This window comes from Embiotoca jacksoni, unplaced genomic scaffold, assembly GCF_022577435.1.
Source record: "Embiotoca jacksoni isolate LCO1_2020_lvr unplaced genomic scaffold, fEmbJac1.0.p SCAF_47, whole genome shotgun sequence".
NCBI classification, from domain to species: Eukaryota; Metazoa; Chordata; class Actinopteri; family Embiotocidae; genus Embiotoca; species Embiotoca jacksoni.
This window is the reverse complement of record NW_027185400.1, coordinates 831,884-850,469: the sequence shown is the minus strand read 5'-3', so window position 1 is coordinate 850,469 and position 18,586 is coordinate 831,884. Positions and strand designations below refer to the sequence as shown.

General features: G+C 43.1%; 1 protein-coding gene and 1 long non-coding RNA gene across 3 annotated transcripts; one reads left to right on the top strand and one right to left on the bottom strand.

Moving 5' to 3' along the window:
- Positions 1-1,141: 1,141 nt before the first annotated feature.
- On the top strand, positions 1,142-18,525 carry acap1 (ArfGAP with coiled-coil, ankyrin repeat and PH domains 1). 2 transcript variants are annotated; one of them, XM_069169967.1, is made up of 24 exons: positions 1,142-2,083; positions 4,966-5,023; positions 6,573-6,692; positions 6,955-7,008; positions 7,107-7,165; positions 7,682-7,865; positions 8,125-8,169; positions 8,295-8,390; positions 9,743-9,817; positions 10,608-10,720; positions 10,920-10,971; positions 11,157-11,257; positions 11,457-11,568; positions 11,739-11,956; positions 12,077-12,146; positions 12,319-12,413; positions 13,557-13,750; positions 13,963-14,013; positions 14,839-15,014; positions 15,421-15,530; positions 16,211-16,321; positions 16,402-16,463; positions 17,471-17,517; positions 17,799-17,888. In XM_069169967.1, exons 1-23 carry the CDS (start codon positions 2,031-2,033, stop codon positions 17,512-17,514), a joined length of 2,253 nt encoding a protein of 750 aa, XP_069026068.1. In that variant the 5' UTR covers positions 1,142-2,030; the 3' UTR covers positions 17,515-17,517; positions 17,799-17,888. The 2 variants fall into 2 exon arrangements, with proteins under 2 accessions (XP_069026068.1, XP_069026067.1); XM_069169966.1 differs by lacking the exon at positions 17,471-17,517 and having other exon boundaries at positions 1,144-2,083; positions 17,799-18,525.
- On the bottom strand, positions 6,685-11,810 carry LOC138210681 (uncharacterized). The gene is made up of 3 exons (XR_011179268.1): positions 11,645-11,810; positions 7,548-11,303; positions 6,685-7,349 (listed from the first exon to the last, which is right to left on the bottom strand). It is a non-coding gene; the product is annotated as an uncharacterized lncRNA (long non-coding RNA).
- Positions 18,526-18,586: the final 61 nt, after the last annotated feature.

Here is an 18,586-nt window from a genome sequence, read left to right as displayed (position 1 = left end):
AGCGAGGCAAGAAGATGGTCAAAAATAGTGATAGTGTTGCCTGCATGCCTGTAATGGTTGTTTCAGAACAGCAGGGGGAGCCACACACATCATCAGATGGATGGATGGATGGACGGACGGACGGATAGGTGGATGGATGGATGGATGGAAGGATGGATGGAAGGATGGATGTGCATTGTTTGTGAACACAGACGGACGAGCCTGTTAAGCAGATGTAATTACACTTCCCAGTCAACCACAGGCTTCAGAGTCTGACTCCACCAGCTTGTGGTGATGAAAACAACGTGCAGATTGTTTATTTAATGTTGCCCAACACCCCGGAGTGGGTTGTCAGGATTATGAAAGCCCGTTTATACCAGAAAAGAAAATTAGTATGCTAAAATCTCAAGGTAGCCGAAGTCCAACTCAAGTGAAATAATTCCTTGAGAGTCTCAATGTATTTTACTTAAAAGGGTCTTTGTTTTGATCTTGTAATTTTTGCACAGGATTTCAAAATTTTGAAGCATTAGACCATGTTTTCGATTTATATCTTGTCACTTGAACGTAGTAAATCGTAGTTTTGATGCAGTGTCTCATCATTTCCACTGGGGAGTTCTGCTGTTTGGTGTTTCATGTTTATCTCATATTTGTAAGCCATCATTTTGATATAGTATCTCATTTTTACTCGGAAAGTCTCTCCTTTGACTTACTAAATCAGATTTTCAACTCAGTATCTCTTTTTTGATGAAGTAAATCATGATTATTTAGTAGTATTTTGTATTTTTGAATTATTTGAAAGTCTGTCTGTTGACTTAGTATCTCGTATTTCAAAGCTAAAATTTGTGTTACTATTTGGTCTGAGTAAATTATTATTTCATCATTTCTACATTCGCATAATTTCATTTTTTTTTTTTATTAGAATCTGGTAAGCACTCATTTTTTTCACGTAGTATTTAAAAATTTCAACTCACAATCTAATTATGGATTTTGACTTACAACCTGTTCCTTACCATCACATATCTCTGATGAGCATTTAACCCTGCGTTGCTTTTCTGTTTTTTTGTTTATTTTTCTTGGCAGATTTACGCTTCAGCGGCTGTTGGGAAGATTACGGGCAGGTTCCTCAAACACCTCAACACCTCAACAAAAAGCAGGCGAGGTTGCCAGACGGGAATACACACCCAGTCTGTGCATGAGAACTAACTCACAGCTCAGTGAAACTGCAAAGTGGAAAACGAACTGAGAGGAGGAGAAACAGCCCACACGGCCGGCTGCATGTAGTTATGATATCAAATATCAGTCAGATTATACAGGCCACTCAACGCTCCATATTTTCATGCGACGCGACCTGGTGGGAGTTAAGTGAAGGAATCATTAGAGTCTTTGAAGTGTAAACCTCTCATTTGGTGCAGTTTCCTCCTTCAAAACCACAATTTTGCCATGGGCAAGAAACCCGGAAATAGTGAGACGTGAAATGAAGGGGGTTGGATCAAGTGTGTGTGTGTGTGTGTGTGTGTGTGTGTGTGTGTTGCAGAGAGAGAGAGAGAGAGAGAGAGAGAGAGAGAGAGACGGCAGTTATCCGGAATCCGCTGATTGAATCTTTCTCACATGTGGAGTATCGATCCGTGCCGATCAATCAAGCATCCCAGTATTTCCAAGGAAACCGTCTCGTCCACCGGAACACGGACCGTCTGGCTTTGCTTATTTTTTTTTAATTATTTTTTATTTTTTAATTTGGCCGGATAAGATGGTAATAACGCAATTAACACCCCCCCACCACCCCACCCCCCGAGCTCATTCATAAGTGGTGACAGGTCGCGTTCAGACTGAGATCGGAGACGAAGACAAAGCAGAAAGCAGAAAGGCGGAGGACGACCAGCGGCAGGAATACAGATCACACAACAACCATGAGCCGCCGTTAAAAGAAAAAGAAGAAGAAGAAAGAAGCCCAGAGCAGATCTAACTTTCTGTCCGTCAGGCTGCTGATCATCTCCGGATCAAAGGGAATAAAAATACAGAAGCGCTTTTGGTGATCTCCCCGCGTGAAGGGGATGACAGTGAAGCTGGACTTCGAGGAGTGTTTGAAGGACTCTCCGCGCTTCAGGTAAAGAGTTTCCACCTGTACCTTTTTTTGTGTTTTTTTTTTGTTACTTGTGGTGATGTGGTCTATGAAAAAAGGTTGAACTATGACCTCCAGCAGCAGCACAGAAAAAAAAAAACACCAAAGAAATCAGAGTTCAGTTTACTTCCTGGGGGGGTTTAAATAAGGAATAATGTGCTTCTACTAACAAAAGAAAAAAAAACAGACCATTCCTTTGTTATGGAGGCTTTTTGGTCTCCAACAAGGAGAGTTTGAGCTGCTAAGTATCAGCTCTGAGGTTAAGCCATGTTATGTCATTGCTGGGGTCGCTATAATGAGACAGCAGGCCTGCAGGTCCGTGGATGCTTTTTTTTTTTGGTAGGGGGGGGGGGGGAGTGGGTGGGGAGGGTTGTGCTGTATGATGTATCATTGATCCACAGGAAACTTATAGAAGCTCTGGAAATTCAATTTTGTCATTAAAACACCTTTCACAGAGAGTTACAACGATTACTAGGTTTTCCAAACAGGGATTTTATTTTTGCCTCTTCCTGAAACTTTTTTTTTTTTTTTTAGGCAAAGATTTACTTTCCACGTCATTTTAAAAACTCATTAAATAGCCGAATGTGTAAAGTCCTTAACTTAGCTGTCACTTTGAGCAGCAGACGACAATTAATTTCCCTTTCAACATCAGCACCATGGCGTAATCAAGAGGGAAGTGTCACTGCAGTTGGTTTTGCAAGTGGCTCGAGAGAGCGTTTGGCAGAACTTGGGTGTGCCTCTGCAGCTTTTGGCTCCTTGCCTGAGTCAAAAAGTGGCTGGTGTCACCCGGTCCAGCTGATTTGGCATATTTCAGTTCTTAGTCTCTCTCTCTCTCTCTTTCTCTCTGTTGAATTTACGAGGCATGCAAACAGTGGTGGAAAGTTTGAGTTGCTGTGGCGGCGGCGGCGGCGGCGAGGCCTCGTGTCAGGCCGAGGAGCCGAGGAGGTGGAGAAGGAAGGGGGGCGTTATCAAACAGTCAATCAAATAGAGAGGCAGGAAAAGGGAAGGAAAACATGACAAAACGAGGGGGGAAACAAACTGTCCTGACAGCCTTCGGGACGGTCGCTCAAATGTGCTACCTCCTGTTGCTGGGTGACAAGCGGGGCGGGAGGGCAGCAGGAAGCGAGTCGAGATGTGCTGAGGTGATCAACAGGAGACAGGAAGTGTGGTTTTTTGTCTGTGGGGAGAACCGCGGCGGAAACTCAAGTTTCAGCTCTGCCTTAAACTTTCTTTCTTACTCTCTGCCTGTCATGCAGAGAGAGAAGAAAAGGATGTGCCTCCTTCACTCAATTCACCTTTCAATCTTCCTCCACAGGGGCCTCCTTTTATTTGTTTTAAACATCTTCCTCTCTTTCCTCCCCTTCTCTCTGTAGCTGACATGTCATTTGGTCGTATTTCAAGAGGACATGACCTCAGACTTTGATTCAAACCTCCCCGCACCAACAAAACACAAACAGTTACTGTGTGTTGCGGCCCTCCTCTCTTCTCTCAGACTCGCCTCTTCTTTTTTTTTTTTTTCGTCTTCCTCTGTCTCTCTGTATCTCTGTACTGTTGGTGAAAGGCAGCGGAAACCACATGGTTGTTGGTTTGAGAAGAGACGACAGGCAGACAGAGATACTAACTGTCACGGCAAAACGAAAAGAAATGGCTACGCGAAATGACTTCTGAGGGGCTTTTTGTGCATCTATCAAACTCTCCTACACTAGAATTGTTGTCCGTGCAGTCATGCAGGCCTACACAAAAGGTCAATGGCTAAAGTGTCCTCTAAACTCTCTTCAAACCCACAGGAATGAATTTCCAAATTCTGCTGAAGGTCACAAAAACTTCTAAAAATACCAAATAAAATCAGGCTGAATTACAGTGAAGTGAGTGTAAAAAAGATGCTCGGGGCTTGAAATAGCAGCAGCCGTGAAATATGTGCAGAATGTCCGAAGGCCGGGGCTGCACTGAACAACATTAAAATAATAGAATAAGCAGTATTTTTGTGCACGTGCAGAAAAATACTTTTATATTTTGAAAATGAAATGAAATTAGCGGCGTTGAAGAATGAAAGATGAGGTGCTGACATTTATCTGAAACCCTGAACAAACTAAATAAATTATGAATGAAAAGTATTTTATTGAAAGTGGGATTTAGGAAAATGAAACATCTTTTGCAGGCTTATTAATACGTCAGCATTATTCTTTTATTTTCCCACAGTTTACGATGGATATTTCAAATAAAGCTGCAACAAATTATTATTTCTATTATGTAGATATGTTGATTTTATTATTATTATTATTATTTTCATTTATAGATTCATTTTTCTGACCTGGTTTATTCAACAATGACAGTGCACATTTAATCATTGCCCTGAAGGCTTTTAATCAGCAGCCTCTGGATAGAAGGAACACAATAAATAATAAAAAAAAAAAGACGATAAGTTGATTTGTTGATTGATTGAATCTACAAACATGCAGAGAAATTAATGTCGGTACAAATACACAAGACATTAATTATGGTACTTTGTTAGCTAGAAAAATCAAACATGCAACACAGATGCATAAAGTATTACATCATAAAATGGAGAATAATGTTTATAGAAATTTGCACGAAAGAAGACATTCATTCTGAAACCTGTTTCCAACCAACAGTCCTCAATTTAAAGTGACGTAAAACAGAAAAAGATGCACGTGAGACAAACGTTTGCTGTATTTGAATGCTTAATTACTTCAAAAATGACTCATTGAAGCAAAAATGATAAACTCATTTCACCTCTCATGAAGTAATTCATAAACTTTTCACCGGTCAAACATATGGATAAATCCGTTATTAGTAATTCCGTAGTAACCTTTGACACGAGGACGGTGTGTTTTCTGTGTTTTCAGAGCGGACATCGAAGTCGTCCAGAACGATGTGAGTGAACTCGAGACGCGATTGGAGAAGGTGAGATTCACACACCGACACTTGCAGAGGCTTTTATATCACAGTTCTTAGTCACTGCTCAAAGATGTCCCCTTCATCTCACACTCTCACACACACACACACACACACACACACACACTCTCACACACACACACACACACACACACACACACACACACACACACACACACACACACACACACACACACACACACACACACACACACACACACACACCTCAAGCGAAGTGAGAGATGGCCGTCGGTGTTTGAGATATTCTTTCACCTGACAGTAAGCAGGAACTAGCTGCAGGCGCTGCTTCCCCATCATATTGTCCTGCGACAGAGAACTGCACATTGTTCTGCTTCGACGTGATGACCTATATTTCCCTCCCACGTCGTTTGTGTTAATCCGTGTTGCAGTTTCAGATCTATTCATCTAATAAGACATCAGTCACATCTGCGTTTTCTGTTCCCTGATGAGACTCGATAAGCATCCAAAGCGCCTGATTCGGCAGCAGAGAGACGAAGTGGTTCAGAATTTTTAAAAAACGAACTAACTGGGTTTAAAAGCTCCTCGGGTTCATTTCATCTGCTCTGAGGAAGTGCCCTTGAGCAAACGCCTCGGCGGCTGCAGTGTTTCTGCTTGGTCGATGACCTCCCTCCCAAACAAAGAAAAAAGCTTGCTTGAGATGCTTTTACGAGATTAAAAAAAAACCTAAAATTGCATAATATCCTGCTGCAACATTTTTGTATCCGTCTGTACGTGACATACAGACAGATACAAAAAAAATACTTTGGATAAAGTTGTGCTCTTTTGACAGAAATGATGTTGTGTTGCAACAGATATGCTTCAGAACAAAGTTACCTAAAACTCCTGCAACACATAAAATAACTAGTAAAAGTAGTTCTCACCATGAGTTGTACCGAGTATATAGAGTTGTTTAATTGGATTATTATCTGCCTACTGATGCATTCATGAATAAATACCAGTTTAATGTTGTAGTTGGCTCTCCATCAGCGCTTCTCAACTGGTGGGTCATGACCCAGAATAACACAGCTCACCTGCCTACCAGCTGAGCATGGTGAGAAGACAGATATTTCCCTCAGGTGCTAAATAAACAATGAAGAAAAACATGATTTGAAATTATGGCTAATGTTGCTGCTTGTCTACTGGATGTGTAAATGAGCAGCCACTGATTGGCCAACAGTTTAGCTTGTTTCAAGAGGCCAAATTCATGGATGAAGCTTTTACTCCAGTCCAATTTTTTTTGTGTGGAAATGTTACTATTTAAAATGTAATATATATTAAAAAAAATAAACTCTCCTCAGTATAAAAATAAACCAAGGATAGTGAATATTTAGAAATATTTGGTATATTGTTGTCTTCTACAGTTTGATACCTTAAATCTATTTACAGATTAAAAAGCAGGAGGTTAAATTCAGCATGAAAACATCGCTTTAACTTCCTGTTCTGTTTTAGTCGTTCATACCGGTTACGACATTTATTGCCTCCGGCTCCTCCTGTCGGGAGTCTCCAGGAGAGATTTAACTGTATTTGTGTCGTGCAGCTTGTGAAACAATGCCAGGCCATGCTGGAGGCCGGCAGAGTCTACTGCCAGACCAGCAAGAGCTTCGTCAACGGGCTGCGGGAGCTGGGACACCACTGCTCCGGGGACAAGATGATGGAGGTGAGGAGCGAACACTCACACGCCACCTCATCGGGGGAGTTATTTATCTCTCACCTTATTTTCCCAACTCAGATGCTCTCAAAAAATTCACTTTAAAAAAAGGAAACTTCTCAGCAAAGAATATTTGCGCATAACTGAAAAGATGGAATTGCACTTGGGATCATAATAACTGCACTTTAACTTCTTAATAAAGACGGTACTTAAAAAACAAAGTTCTGTTAAGATGTGACGGGAGTCCGATTTAAGATGTCTGTTCTTGCAGGAGTGCTTGGACAAGTTTTCCCAAAGGCTGACTCTGATCTCGGAGGCACAGGCGGTGAGTCCGTCCACCTGTCTGTCTGTCTGTCTGTCTGTCGCCATGACGCCAATTTATCTGTGCTCGCCGTAAAGCGGTACGTCTCCGTCTCCTTTCAGGATGTGATCGAGACCACACAGAAGTCGGTGAAGACGAAGCTGCAGACCTTTGTGAAAGAGTGAGTGCAGCCCGGCCTGTTTGTCTTATCTGATCCTTTAATGCGTCTCTCTCTCTCTCTCTCCACCGGCAACAGCATCACTCAGACACCTTCTTCAGACTGAGTCACTCTGCTCCATGTCTGCCAACCGTCAGCAGCAGCTTACGACCCTTCATCCTCTTCATCCTCATACTTTATCTTGCTCCTGTGACGGGAACCATTTGGGTAGATTAGATACGAGACGGCACGCGATGGCAGAATTCAAACAGTGCGAAACCACATAAAAACTATCAACGCTTAACGTATTTATCGGGCCATGTTAATAAAAGATGACGTGAGCACGATATTCAAATCTGCAAGGAAAGTGAATCCAGAGAATTTCACCAAAACATTTAGCAACTACCTGCAATTTCCTTGTAGACGTAGAAACGGTCCTCAGCTTAACTTTCTGCTCACTTTGAGGTGAAATACTCGCAGAACCACGAGGACGAAAACCCCAAACTTTTCCTCTCCTCTTCCCTTTCGCGTCCCTTCCAGAGACGTTCGTCGGTTCAAGGACGTGCGAAAAGAGTTTGAGCGCAGCAGCGAGAGCCTGGAGGGGGCGCTGGGCCGCAACGCTCAGGCGCCGCGCGGGAAGCCGCACGAAGTGGAGGAGGCGAGCAACGCGCTGCTCAACGCGCGCCGGGCCTTTCGGTCGGAGGCCTTGGACTACGTCCTGGAGGTGAGAAAAGACGCTCGAAGCGGTGAAAAGACAAAAAAAAAAAATCAACTTATTGACCTGCAGAAAGCAAAATTCAAATGATACTGGGTTCATTCAAGTTGGTCTGTTGGGAAAAAAAAATAAATAAAAATAGCGGATAAACCACAGCAGCATGTCGGATTATATCATGCTGTGAAAGATAACAGGTTTGCGGTTGTGGCCGAGCTGGAGATGAAAAATAGAAACAGACTCTTTGAACACAGCTTTCTTTTTGTTTCAGATTAATGTCATCGAGTCCAAGAGGAAGACAGACATCCTGATGGCAGTCAGTTCATTTGTTTTGTTCTTACAAATACAGACGTGGATCTTTTAAATTCATATTTTATCGGGCACTTTTACCGGATTTGTTTCGTCCGTCTGTTCCAACTGCTTTCTTACCATTTCTGTCAGATGTTGTCGCTGATGGAGGCCCAAGCTCAGTTCTTCCAACTGGGCCACAAGTCTCTGTCAGAACTGGATGACTATCGACAAAAACTGAATGAAGAGGTAATTATTTCCTGTGTTTCGCAACTCCATTTTGGTTGGAAGTAATCGAGCAGTCATTTCAGATGTTAACTTGGACGTCTGCGACTGAAACGAACGATAAAGGGACGGAAGGAAAAATAAAAAAAACCAGACATCTTCTGAAATGAACTTTAAAATCTTAATTTCATCAACACTCTTTCAGGAAAGTGAGAAATTTGCGTTTTAAATTCGTGTATATACAAGTTTTAATCATAAAACATCACGGCCGCAAGCCACATATTTGTGCAATTACTTCATTTTTCGCCGGAGTTCTCTGCTTACTGCAGTTCGACAGCTGGAGGTCAAAATCTGCTGTAAAAGTTGCCTCGGTTAAACGGAGAAGACAGCTCAAAGCTGATGTAATTATACAGCTTTCAATCATTCACAACAGGCTTTACAGATGTTTTACGTGGCAGGAAATGAGCTCAAGAATATTTGCTTTTTGCTCAGCGGCACATAAAATATAGAGCCAGATGTTAAATGTAATAAAACAATGTTAATAAACCACGTGGTATCTCTAGTGATACAAAATAAAATTTAAAAAAAATGTTGCTCAGCTAAACCACATGCAACCAGGTCACGAGATGACACCACACTTTCATCGTGACAGGAAAAAGTGAGCAACAACAGGAAATATTTCACATGTCTGTGTCTCTGTGTGTGTGTGTGTGTGTGTGTGTGTGTGTGCGTGTGCGTGTGCGTGTGCGTGTGCGTGTGTGTGTGTGTGTGTGTTAGTGCCCGCTCTCTGAAACTGAAAAAAAATACAAATAAATTCTGCACCGTCAGCCTTGAGGATCGGCAGTATTGCTGTTGAGTGTTTCTTTTGTTAAATTAAAAGAATTTCAAACAGGAAATGAGTTGTGAAAACATTCTCCGAGCCGAATGAACCCACAACACGAGCTCTTCCTTTTTCAACAGGAAATGATAGGAGTCCGAAAAAAAATTAATAAAAGCAGATGAGACGAGAGAGAGATGGAAAGAGACAGGGATAATACACTAAAGCAGATTTTTCTACAAGAGAAACCACCTGTGTTGTTTCTTCGTTTCAACACTTCCTAATTCCTGTTTCCAGAAGAGTCTGCAGGGGCGATAACTCGACTCGATCTCTTTTCTCAAAGAAGGAAACACGTTAGAGAGGAAAATGAAAGAAAACTACGGTCTGATGGAATCTGCATGAAATCTCGTTCTACACCGACATGAATAAAAGTGAAAGTCAAGATTGCTTAACAGAAAAGAAGAGTTTAAAATTAAAAAAAAAAAAAAAAAAATACGTTTCATGTTCACCTCCTACAGAAATTGATTTAAATGTATTATGTCTTTTTCTGTTTTGACAGCACACCCAGTTTGTTCTGAACTCTGCCAGGGAAAAGAGGGACATCGAGCAAAGGCATGCAGCAATCAAGAAAAAGGTAATACAGTTATGAAAAATGTACAACTTGAAGGGCAGCCATCCTGTTTAGGTGGCATTGTGGGTAATGTAGTTTCGACAAGAAACGACTGTGAGTTTAGGGAGGTGTGAATTGGGAAAGTTACTATTTGGTAATGTCCTATTTCCACATTAAGACAGCAAACAGGCAACACGACCACCGCTGGGATATCTGGTCTATTTCTGATGTCACAATAAGTGACAAAACAACTTTTTCTTCACACATATTAACCAACACACGGATAATGCAGTGGAGCCAAGGAGGTTCATATTATTTGTACACGTTTTGACGTACACATCTCGCCAAAAACGGTCCCCATTTTGGCTACGTTGCGGAAGGGGCGGGGCCAAACAAAACCTAACAACAAACTGCTGAGACTGACGTTTTTTTTTTCTCACTAAGTACAACTCTGCTGTTGTCGTATCCAAGCCATACAAACAGACAGCACAAAATCGACGGTCATTTTTTTGTTGTATAATGAGCAAGCAAAGGCGGAAGATATTTTCAAGGCGACCCGTTCAAATATTACAAGCGTCACTTCCGGTTAAGCACGCGGGTGGCCGTTTTTGAGGGAAGTGACGAACTTCCGGAAGCAGACTTACACGAACTGAGAAGGAATACTCTTTTAAATGACATACATCTTTTTGTTTTTGTTTCCCTAAACAATGAAAACTAAAAAGAAATAGGCTCTAAACCAGATAAACAATGATGCAGCTTTAAATAAAGCTTTCAAATCCCTGCAAAGTGACTTGTATCTCTTGAACATTTCAAGGACGTGGCCTACGATGACTCCATCATGGATTTCAATCCTGACGCAGCCAATGGGATTGCAATGGAGGGCTACCTGTATAAGAGAGCCAGCAACGCCTTCAAGACCTGGAGCAGGTACGAGTTTGACCACCGAGTCCTTCCCACGGAGCAGCTGCAGTGTCTGATTACCTCCATAGGCATCACTAAAAGGACTCGGATGTCACCCCTGTGCATCCTGGCGTACATTCAAAAAAATGTGTCTTCTTTGTTGGCTCGTGCGACAACAAATTGTCGTTATTATCTTTTATTGTTGTTGGGTTTTTTTCCACCTCAGGCGCTGGTTTTCAATTCAGAAGAATCAGCTGGTGTATCAGAAGAAGTTCAAGGTAAAACCATTTTTAAAACAAAATGTCACAATTTCTCAAATACACTTTTAAAAAAAAACAAAAAACCACGAGCAGCTTTTGGAGTCTGTGGAAACACACAACTGTGTATGTAACGCAAACACGCACACACTGTCTGACCTGATGTGTTTTTGTCCTGCCCACGTCTCTCTCTCTCTCTCTCTCAGGACCAGCCCACCGTTGTGGTGGAGGACCTGCGTCTGTGCACGGTGAAGCCCAGCGCCGAAAACGAGCGACGGTCCTGCTTTGAAGTGGTCTCGCCGTCAAAGTGAGTTTGTGTTCGTGCACTCGTGCATACGTGACATACGAGCATCCTGCAAAACACGGTGTTGTGCTGTGAGAATTTGTCCACGTCAGTCTCTCATATGCTGAGAAATTGAATGGTCACTGTGTGTGTGCGTGTGTGTGTGTGTGTGTGTGTGTGTGTGTGTGTGTGTGTGTGTGTGTGTGTGTGTGTGTGTGTGTAGATGCTGTTTGTTGCAGGCGGACTCAGAAAGGCAGCAGCAAGCATGGATCAGTGCCGTCCAAAACAGCATCGCCTCGGCCTTCCAGGAGCACAGAGAGGACACACACAGCCCTGTGAGAACACACACACACACACACACACACACACACACACACACACACACACACACGCGCGCGCGCACGTACGTACGTTATCTTCTATCTCTGCATTTTTCAGTGGGAGTTTAATCCGCACAGATAACGGTAAGTTCTGTGTCCTCATTCCTGCGTTTTCGTGTTGTCAGCGGCAGCGCTGCAGCTCGGTGTCAGCGAACACTTTGGGTGGAGGAGGAGGAGGCGGAGGAGGAGGCGCGAACCAGGAGAACAAGGGCTACAAGGCGCTGGAGGAGGTTCAGGCGCTCGAGGGGAACAGGGAGTGCTGCGACTGCGGAGAGCCCGGTCCCGAGTGGGCCTCCATCAACCTGGGCATCACGCTTTGCATCATCTGCTCGGGAATACACAGGTACAAACAAACACACACACACACACACACACACACACACACACACACACACACACACACACACACACACACACACACTTGCCTTGAAACCTGTGATATAATGGTTTCCCCCTCTAACAGGAGCCTTGGAGTCCATTTCTCCAAAGTACGCTCCCTCACTCTGGACTCCTGGGAGCCGGAGCTCGTTAAGGTAATTTAACTATTCAACTACAATAACGACACCAACCTCCATAATGTCCTTTTTCTGTGAACAAAAAGTGTATTTAATACTTTTCTTTAACTAAATCTCCCCCCCACACCCCCGAAAAAAGTCATTTGCACTGAAAGAAATCATTTTGTTCTCATTTCTTTGTTTTCTTTAGTTGATGTGTGAATTAGGAAACACGGTAATCAACCGGATCTATGAGGCTCGCATCGATGAGATCACCATCAAGAAGCCCCACTCCTCCAGTCCCAGGTAAAAACAATGAACATGACCCGGTGTAGACAATTTAAAGGGGATTTTACACACTGATTTTACACACGCAGATCAGTTTTCTTGTCTTTGGAGAGGATCCTTTGTCCGTAAAAAAAAAAAAAAAAAAAAAAAAACATCCTCTGAATCTCTGCAGTCTGAGACGATGATGTCATCAGGGTCGTCTTGGTTTGGACTAGATTACACATTTACAGCAGGAAATACTTTGGAAATGGGGACTATGGAGGGTAAAAGATGTGAGCGTTTACCAGGCAGGAGGAGGCTACGGAAATGCACCACCTGTTGCATTGTGGGAAATGTATAGTTTTTGGAGCTTGACCCATGTTCGGCAGTAAAAGTCAGGACGTCTGCCTTGGCTGCTTTGATTTGAATTATTCTATTCTCTTGTAACTTTGTGGAATTGCAACACTGACGTAGTAGCTGCAGCACCTTTTTCCTGCCATTATTCATAAAGTGGTTGACGCAACATCCCCGTCAGTTCAGCTGCAGAAAACACAGCAAATAAATAGTAGCGCACTCTTCAGAGACGTTGATGGCATTACATAAAAGCATACGTCTGCCGTGAGTGTGAGGAAGCTTCGAGAGAATTAGAGGCTCAGTGACGGGTGGAAAGGTCCGTGTCATTTATCAGCAGCTTTTAAACTCCTTTTAAACGTATTTTTCTACTTCCTCTTCTCTCCTCTGTGTGGTATCGCTGCAGACAGGAAGTGCAACAGGTACATGAGTAACAGATGGTTAACGTTGTGACGAAAGTGTTCTCAGGAAGCTCGATGTGAGGCTGCATGGTTCAAGCAGCATGAGCTTCCAGTCTTGTCTTATTTTCTTTGTAGCATTATTTTATTATTTTGGTCGGGTTTTTTTTTTATTTTATTTTTTCCCGTGTTTTAAGGGTCTAAAAAAAAGTTTGCGATGTATTTAGATACTAAACTAAGAAGGCGAGTTGACTCCTGAACAGTGTTTTTAACTGAATTCATTACTCCATTAAAAGAGTCTCTGTGCCTCAGAAACACGTGTTTTTGTGTCTCAGTTGCGAGAAACATACTGACAAAACACGCACGTCTCACTGGAGACATTTACATCTGTCTCTCATTCTGTCTGTCTGTTCTGAATGTTTCCGTCCCTCAGAGGAGACAAAGAGTCATGGATTCGATCGAAGTACGTCGAAAAGAAGTTCATCCAAAAGCTCCCCGAGACCGGGAGGAACCCCCCGCTGAGGCAATCCAGCGCCAAGAGAAACCGAGCGGCCACGCAGGACCGGACCGCCCAGCGGCCGCCCCTCAAACCCAAACCCAACCGAGCCACGCTGGCTCGGGGCACAGGTAAAAAACCCCTCGTTGAGTTCGTCGCTCGCTCCTGCTGACGTCGACGAAATAGAAACACACACTTACACAGAATCCTCAAACTTGGCGATCCAGCAGAAGTTGGTAATCCTTGTGGGCCGGTCTGCTGGATCTCATCTGTGCGTGAGCTGCTGTTGTGGCAGTCAGCAGGATAAACCAGTAATCATGACTCTCTCTCTCTCTCGCCTCAGGGCTAAGTCCCAGTGACCTTTTACAGACGAACAATACGGGCTTTAACAAAGGTGAGATAAAATACACACACACACACACGCACACACACACACACACACACACACACACACACACACACACACACACACACACACACACCATCTCATTTTTAGCCGCAGACATCAATTCGCGGGTTTCGGGCTCTTCGGCGCTCAACAGAAGGAAGCAGCTCAAACGGCCAAAACTAAAGTTCAACATAAACATCGACCAACTTTTGTGATGATTGGACAAACTCATTGATTTATGAGCACCACGCGCATGCACACGTTTTATACACTTTCTTCAACACTACTATGAAACGTGTTGCGCATGTTTTGTAACAATTGGACAAACAATTCCCAATTTGTAGTCTGATTTTTGTTATGCCACGCCCACCTTTTTACAAATACTTGTAGCGCCCCCCAGTGGTAGTTTTGGATGACACTCTCAGGGCCTGTATCAGGTACTTATATGGACACATCCTGCAAGTTGTGTGATGTTTGGCCCAACAGTTGCTGATTTTGGTCCATTTCTGTGCTACGCCACACCCTATTAAATTTAATTGATCAATATCTTGGAAAAAGTGAGATGAAAAAAGTTCAGGAAAGTTTTTGAGTGTAATTTAATTACTTAACAGTCCTGTACGCCATTTCGTTACAGTGCCATATGCTGTTTCCGAAGTGTATCATACGCAACCTCCTAAAAGTGGCATGTGCTGTTTCCTAGCAGTGTTTTGAACCCCGATAACAATAAACTGATGCAAAAACTGCGTTTTGCTCCTTCGCGGCTTGAACCCAAAAACTTTGAAAAAATGAAATTAAACAAATTAAGATACGTTACCCCATTTCTCCTCTCAGATGTGGAGGAGGAACAGGAGGATCTCAGCGGTCTCCATCCCGGGGCGCTGCTGTACCGCTCGGCTGCGCTGCAGAACTTCCCCGTGATGGCTGACGCTTTGGCCCACGGAGCCGACGTCAACTGGGTCAACGTGGGCGAGGAGTCGAGCACCCCATTGATACAGGCCGTGTCAGTGGTGAGGAGAGACTTCACTTTAATTTGATGTTAACCCGGAGGTTGAATCTCGGTGGTTTTGGCAAATAGACTTTGTGCGGAAAAATATCTCATAAGTGACATTAAACCTTCAGAGCATGAGTAAGCAGGGGAAGAAACCCTCAGGATAAGGCTGGTATTTGTATTCATATAATTGGTGTAAGAATAAGAACCAGCCTGGTGCCGTTTCCATCCGACACTTCAAGGCAGTCATTCGGCCTCGCCTGCGGGTTTTTTTTGTTTTTTTTAAATAATTTTTTTCAAACCTGTTTAGACAAGATTGTAATGTGGAAAGTTCAGAGGGTCGTACACGTAGTTCGTCTGTGAATGACAAAAAAATTTAAATAAAAATCAACACAGCAGCTCACCTGTTCCTCTGAATCGAGCAGAACGCTCTGGCCGCCTGCGAGTTCCTGCTGCAGAACGGCGCCAGCGTGAACCAGGCGGACAGCAACGGAAGAGGACCGCTGCACCACGCCACCATCCTGGGACACACGGGGTACGACGAGCACACGCTCACACACACACACACACACACACACACACACACACACACACACACACACACACACACACACACACACACACACACACACACAGACCGATAAACAGAATCCATGACCGTAATGAAGCCAGATAAACTCTGCATCTGTGTCAAGGAGATGCAAAGGTATCTTCTATGCAGCAGGGGAACAAATAATCTGGACATGATTGATAAGAATTATTATTATTGGTACAGACGTTGACCACTACAACCTTCTGCTGAGTCATCGTGTGAATGTGGATATTTACTTGGCAAACTGAAGCGAATGAAAGCAGCACTACTTATCAGAAAGGCGAGGCTTTAATCTCATCGAGCTCAGGTTTAGATTTCAGACCTCTGTTTGGGCGATAATGTGCAATTTCTGTTCATTTTTGAACCAGATAGTTTCAAGAACTGACGAAACTGAATTCAGTTCCTTTTTCCTATTTTACATTTCCAACCCATCAAATCAAGCGAAGGAGTCCAATAGTGACTTTAAGAGAAATGAATGATTTTGAGATGCCGTTTTCACCCTTTCAACACCATGGTTGTGTTGTTCTCGGTGTTGACTGAGTTTGTATTTGAGTGCATGTAACAAGATTGTTGCAAAGAAGACTTGCACACATCGAAAAGAAGAATAAACTTGTTTTTCCCAGGTTGGTTTGTCTCTTCTTGAAGCGAGGAGCCGACTACAACGCCAGGGACAAGAACCAAAAGGACCCCATTACCATCGCCGTGGACAACGCAAACGCCGACATCGTCACTTTGTACGTGTTCCGAGTCGAGGGAGATGACGCAGACCGGTTCAAAAACAGCAACTCTTCTCACTGATCTTCTGTCGTTTCAGGTTGCGGATCGCCAAGATGAACAAGGAGATGCGCGAGATGGACGGCGCGTTCGGCCAATCAGGTCACTCGGAGGGGCAGAGATCTGAGGGGGTGGTGGGGGGGACGGGAGGTGGGCTGGCCCACACCAGGAAGAGTCTGCAGGCCATAAAGAACCATATAAGCGGCTGGGCTCTGGGGGGGCTAAATGATTAGATTACCATTCAAGGACATTCTCAGATAAAAGATAAATAAATAATGGACTTCATTGTGAAAGAATAAAAAAAAAAAATAAAAAAAAAAGTCTTGTAAACGGAGAAGGAGCTCGACCGCAGGGTACGACGAGGACGTAAACGGAAACAGGTTGATTAATCACAGAAGATGAAGAAATCTCTTGTAAAACAAAGAGAGAACTTTGTTTGAAACGTTCTTATTCAGAGTCCACATGCACTTTGAATTACAAATGCACATCATCCTGCACTTTGAAGCCCACAACATATCCCAATACGTCGTCAAAAGAGAAGTGCTGCATGTGGGTGTTTTCAGCGTTTCACTGTTGTATAACTGAGCTTTAAGAAGATTTATATATAATAGACCTCAATCTGGTCCATCTGAAGGATATTTTGGATATTTTTACATCCGGTGTGTACAGTGTGCTGACTTTATCAGAGTTTTTCTTTTTTATCGTTTCTTTTATTCCAGTGATGTAAGCTACATTCAACGTTGGTTTTGGTTCTCAAGGAATATTTTCTCCCACTATTCTGTGAATAGTGACTCAGTTTGAGATTTTACACGCTTCTAATTGACCTGTTTATATTTATCGGAGCCAGGCTCAGGAGCTAAAGGCAAATAGTGGGTTTTGTTTGTCATTTTGTCATTTGTGTCTTTTTCAAGCTGCCGACTCCATTCTTTCCTGATTGTCCTCTGGTTCATATCAAAGCTTTTGTTAACTTTCTCATGGGGGGTTTTCACTCACGAAGGAATGGAAAGGTGTTTTCGTCCGCTTGAAACAACTGCTGCTCAGTATTTGACGTGCTTTATCCTTGTCTGTCTTTGCTCTCATGTTTCTTTGCCTCCTTCTGAGACGTCCAGCTGGTCTCTGCTGCTTGCGCAGTGTGCCACCCACTGCAAACTAAGAGGTAAAGGTCATGTGCTTGCCATGTTTTATTCGTCCATTTGCATGCGTGTTGCTTTAGGGCTACAGCTCTAAATGTGTTCAGGAAATAGTTGGTGGTGTTTCCGCCATTAAAACTAAATGTGTCTCCAGAGGTGAAAGATGGTTCAGAAACAGCTGCGTCTCATTAATATAGAGGATGTGCTCAGACATTAAATTATGGCATTAATTTGAGCGTGAATTTTTTAGTATTCCTGAAAGCCCGCAGCTTTGAGGCTCATGTCTTCTTCTCTTGTTTTATTCCAGGTGATGAAACCTACCAGGACATTTTCAGAGACTTTTCACACATGGCCTCGAACAACCCTGAGAAGCTGAAACGCCGCAGCGCGGACCCCAAACCTTAACCTCCTCCTCCTCCTCCTCCTCCACCCGGCTGCCCAGTTTTACACCGCCGACGAACATGCTTTCAGACCCGAAGAAAAGATTCAGGTCACAGGCACGCAGACAAACACACATTTTCCCCTGGCAACCGGCCACATGTTCAGTCACAGCTCAGCTGGTGCTGACTTCAGACGGGACCGGCGCTCCAAACACTGAATTCTTTGTGCGAACACGTCAGAGCAGAACAATCGTGTCCAAGTGGAAACACTGGAGCAGCTTTATGAGAGCAGCGTGAGGTGTCTTTATGTCTAGCAGAGGGTAACACCATCACTCTGATTAAAACCAGTAAATCTCTTGCTTTTTTTTTCTTCTTTTTAACCAAAAAGGGCTGTTTTTTTTTTTTTTTTTTTTATATATATATATATATATATATATATCTTTCTGCCTTTTCTACTGACTTGTTACATAAAAAAAAAAAAAAAGTAAAAATATTTTTTAGAAATGTTGCAAAAAGTCAACTTTTATTTCAACTGTCTTCCATCAAGTTGTAATGTTTGCCGATTTTTACATTAGGGACAATGTCCATGTCTATTTTGTCTAAATTATGTGAGATTATTTGTATTAAGATCAAATAAACAACAGCACAAACTTATGTCCTGATGATTGGAACGTACAAGTCTTGTTTTTCTGCCAAAACACCAGCAGAGGGCGCT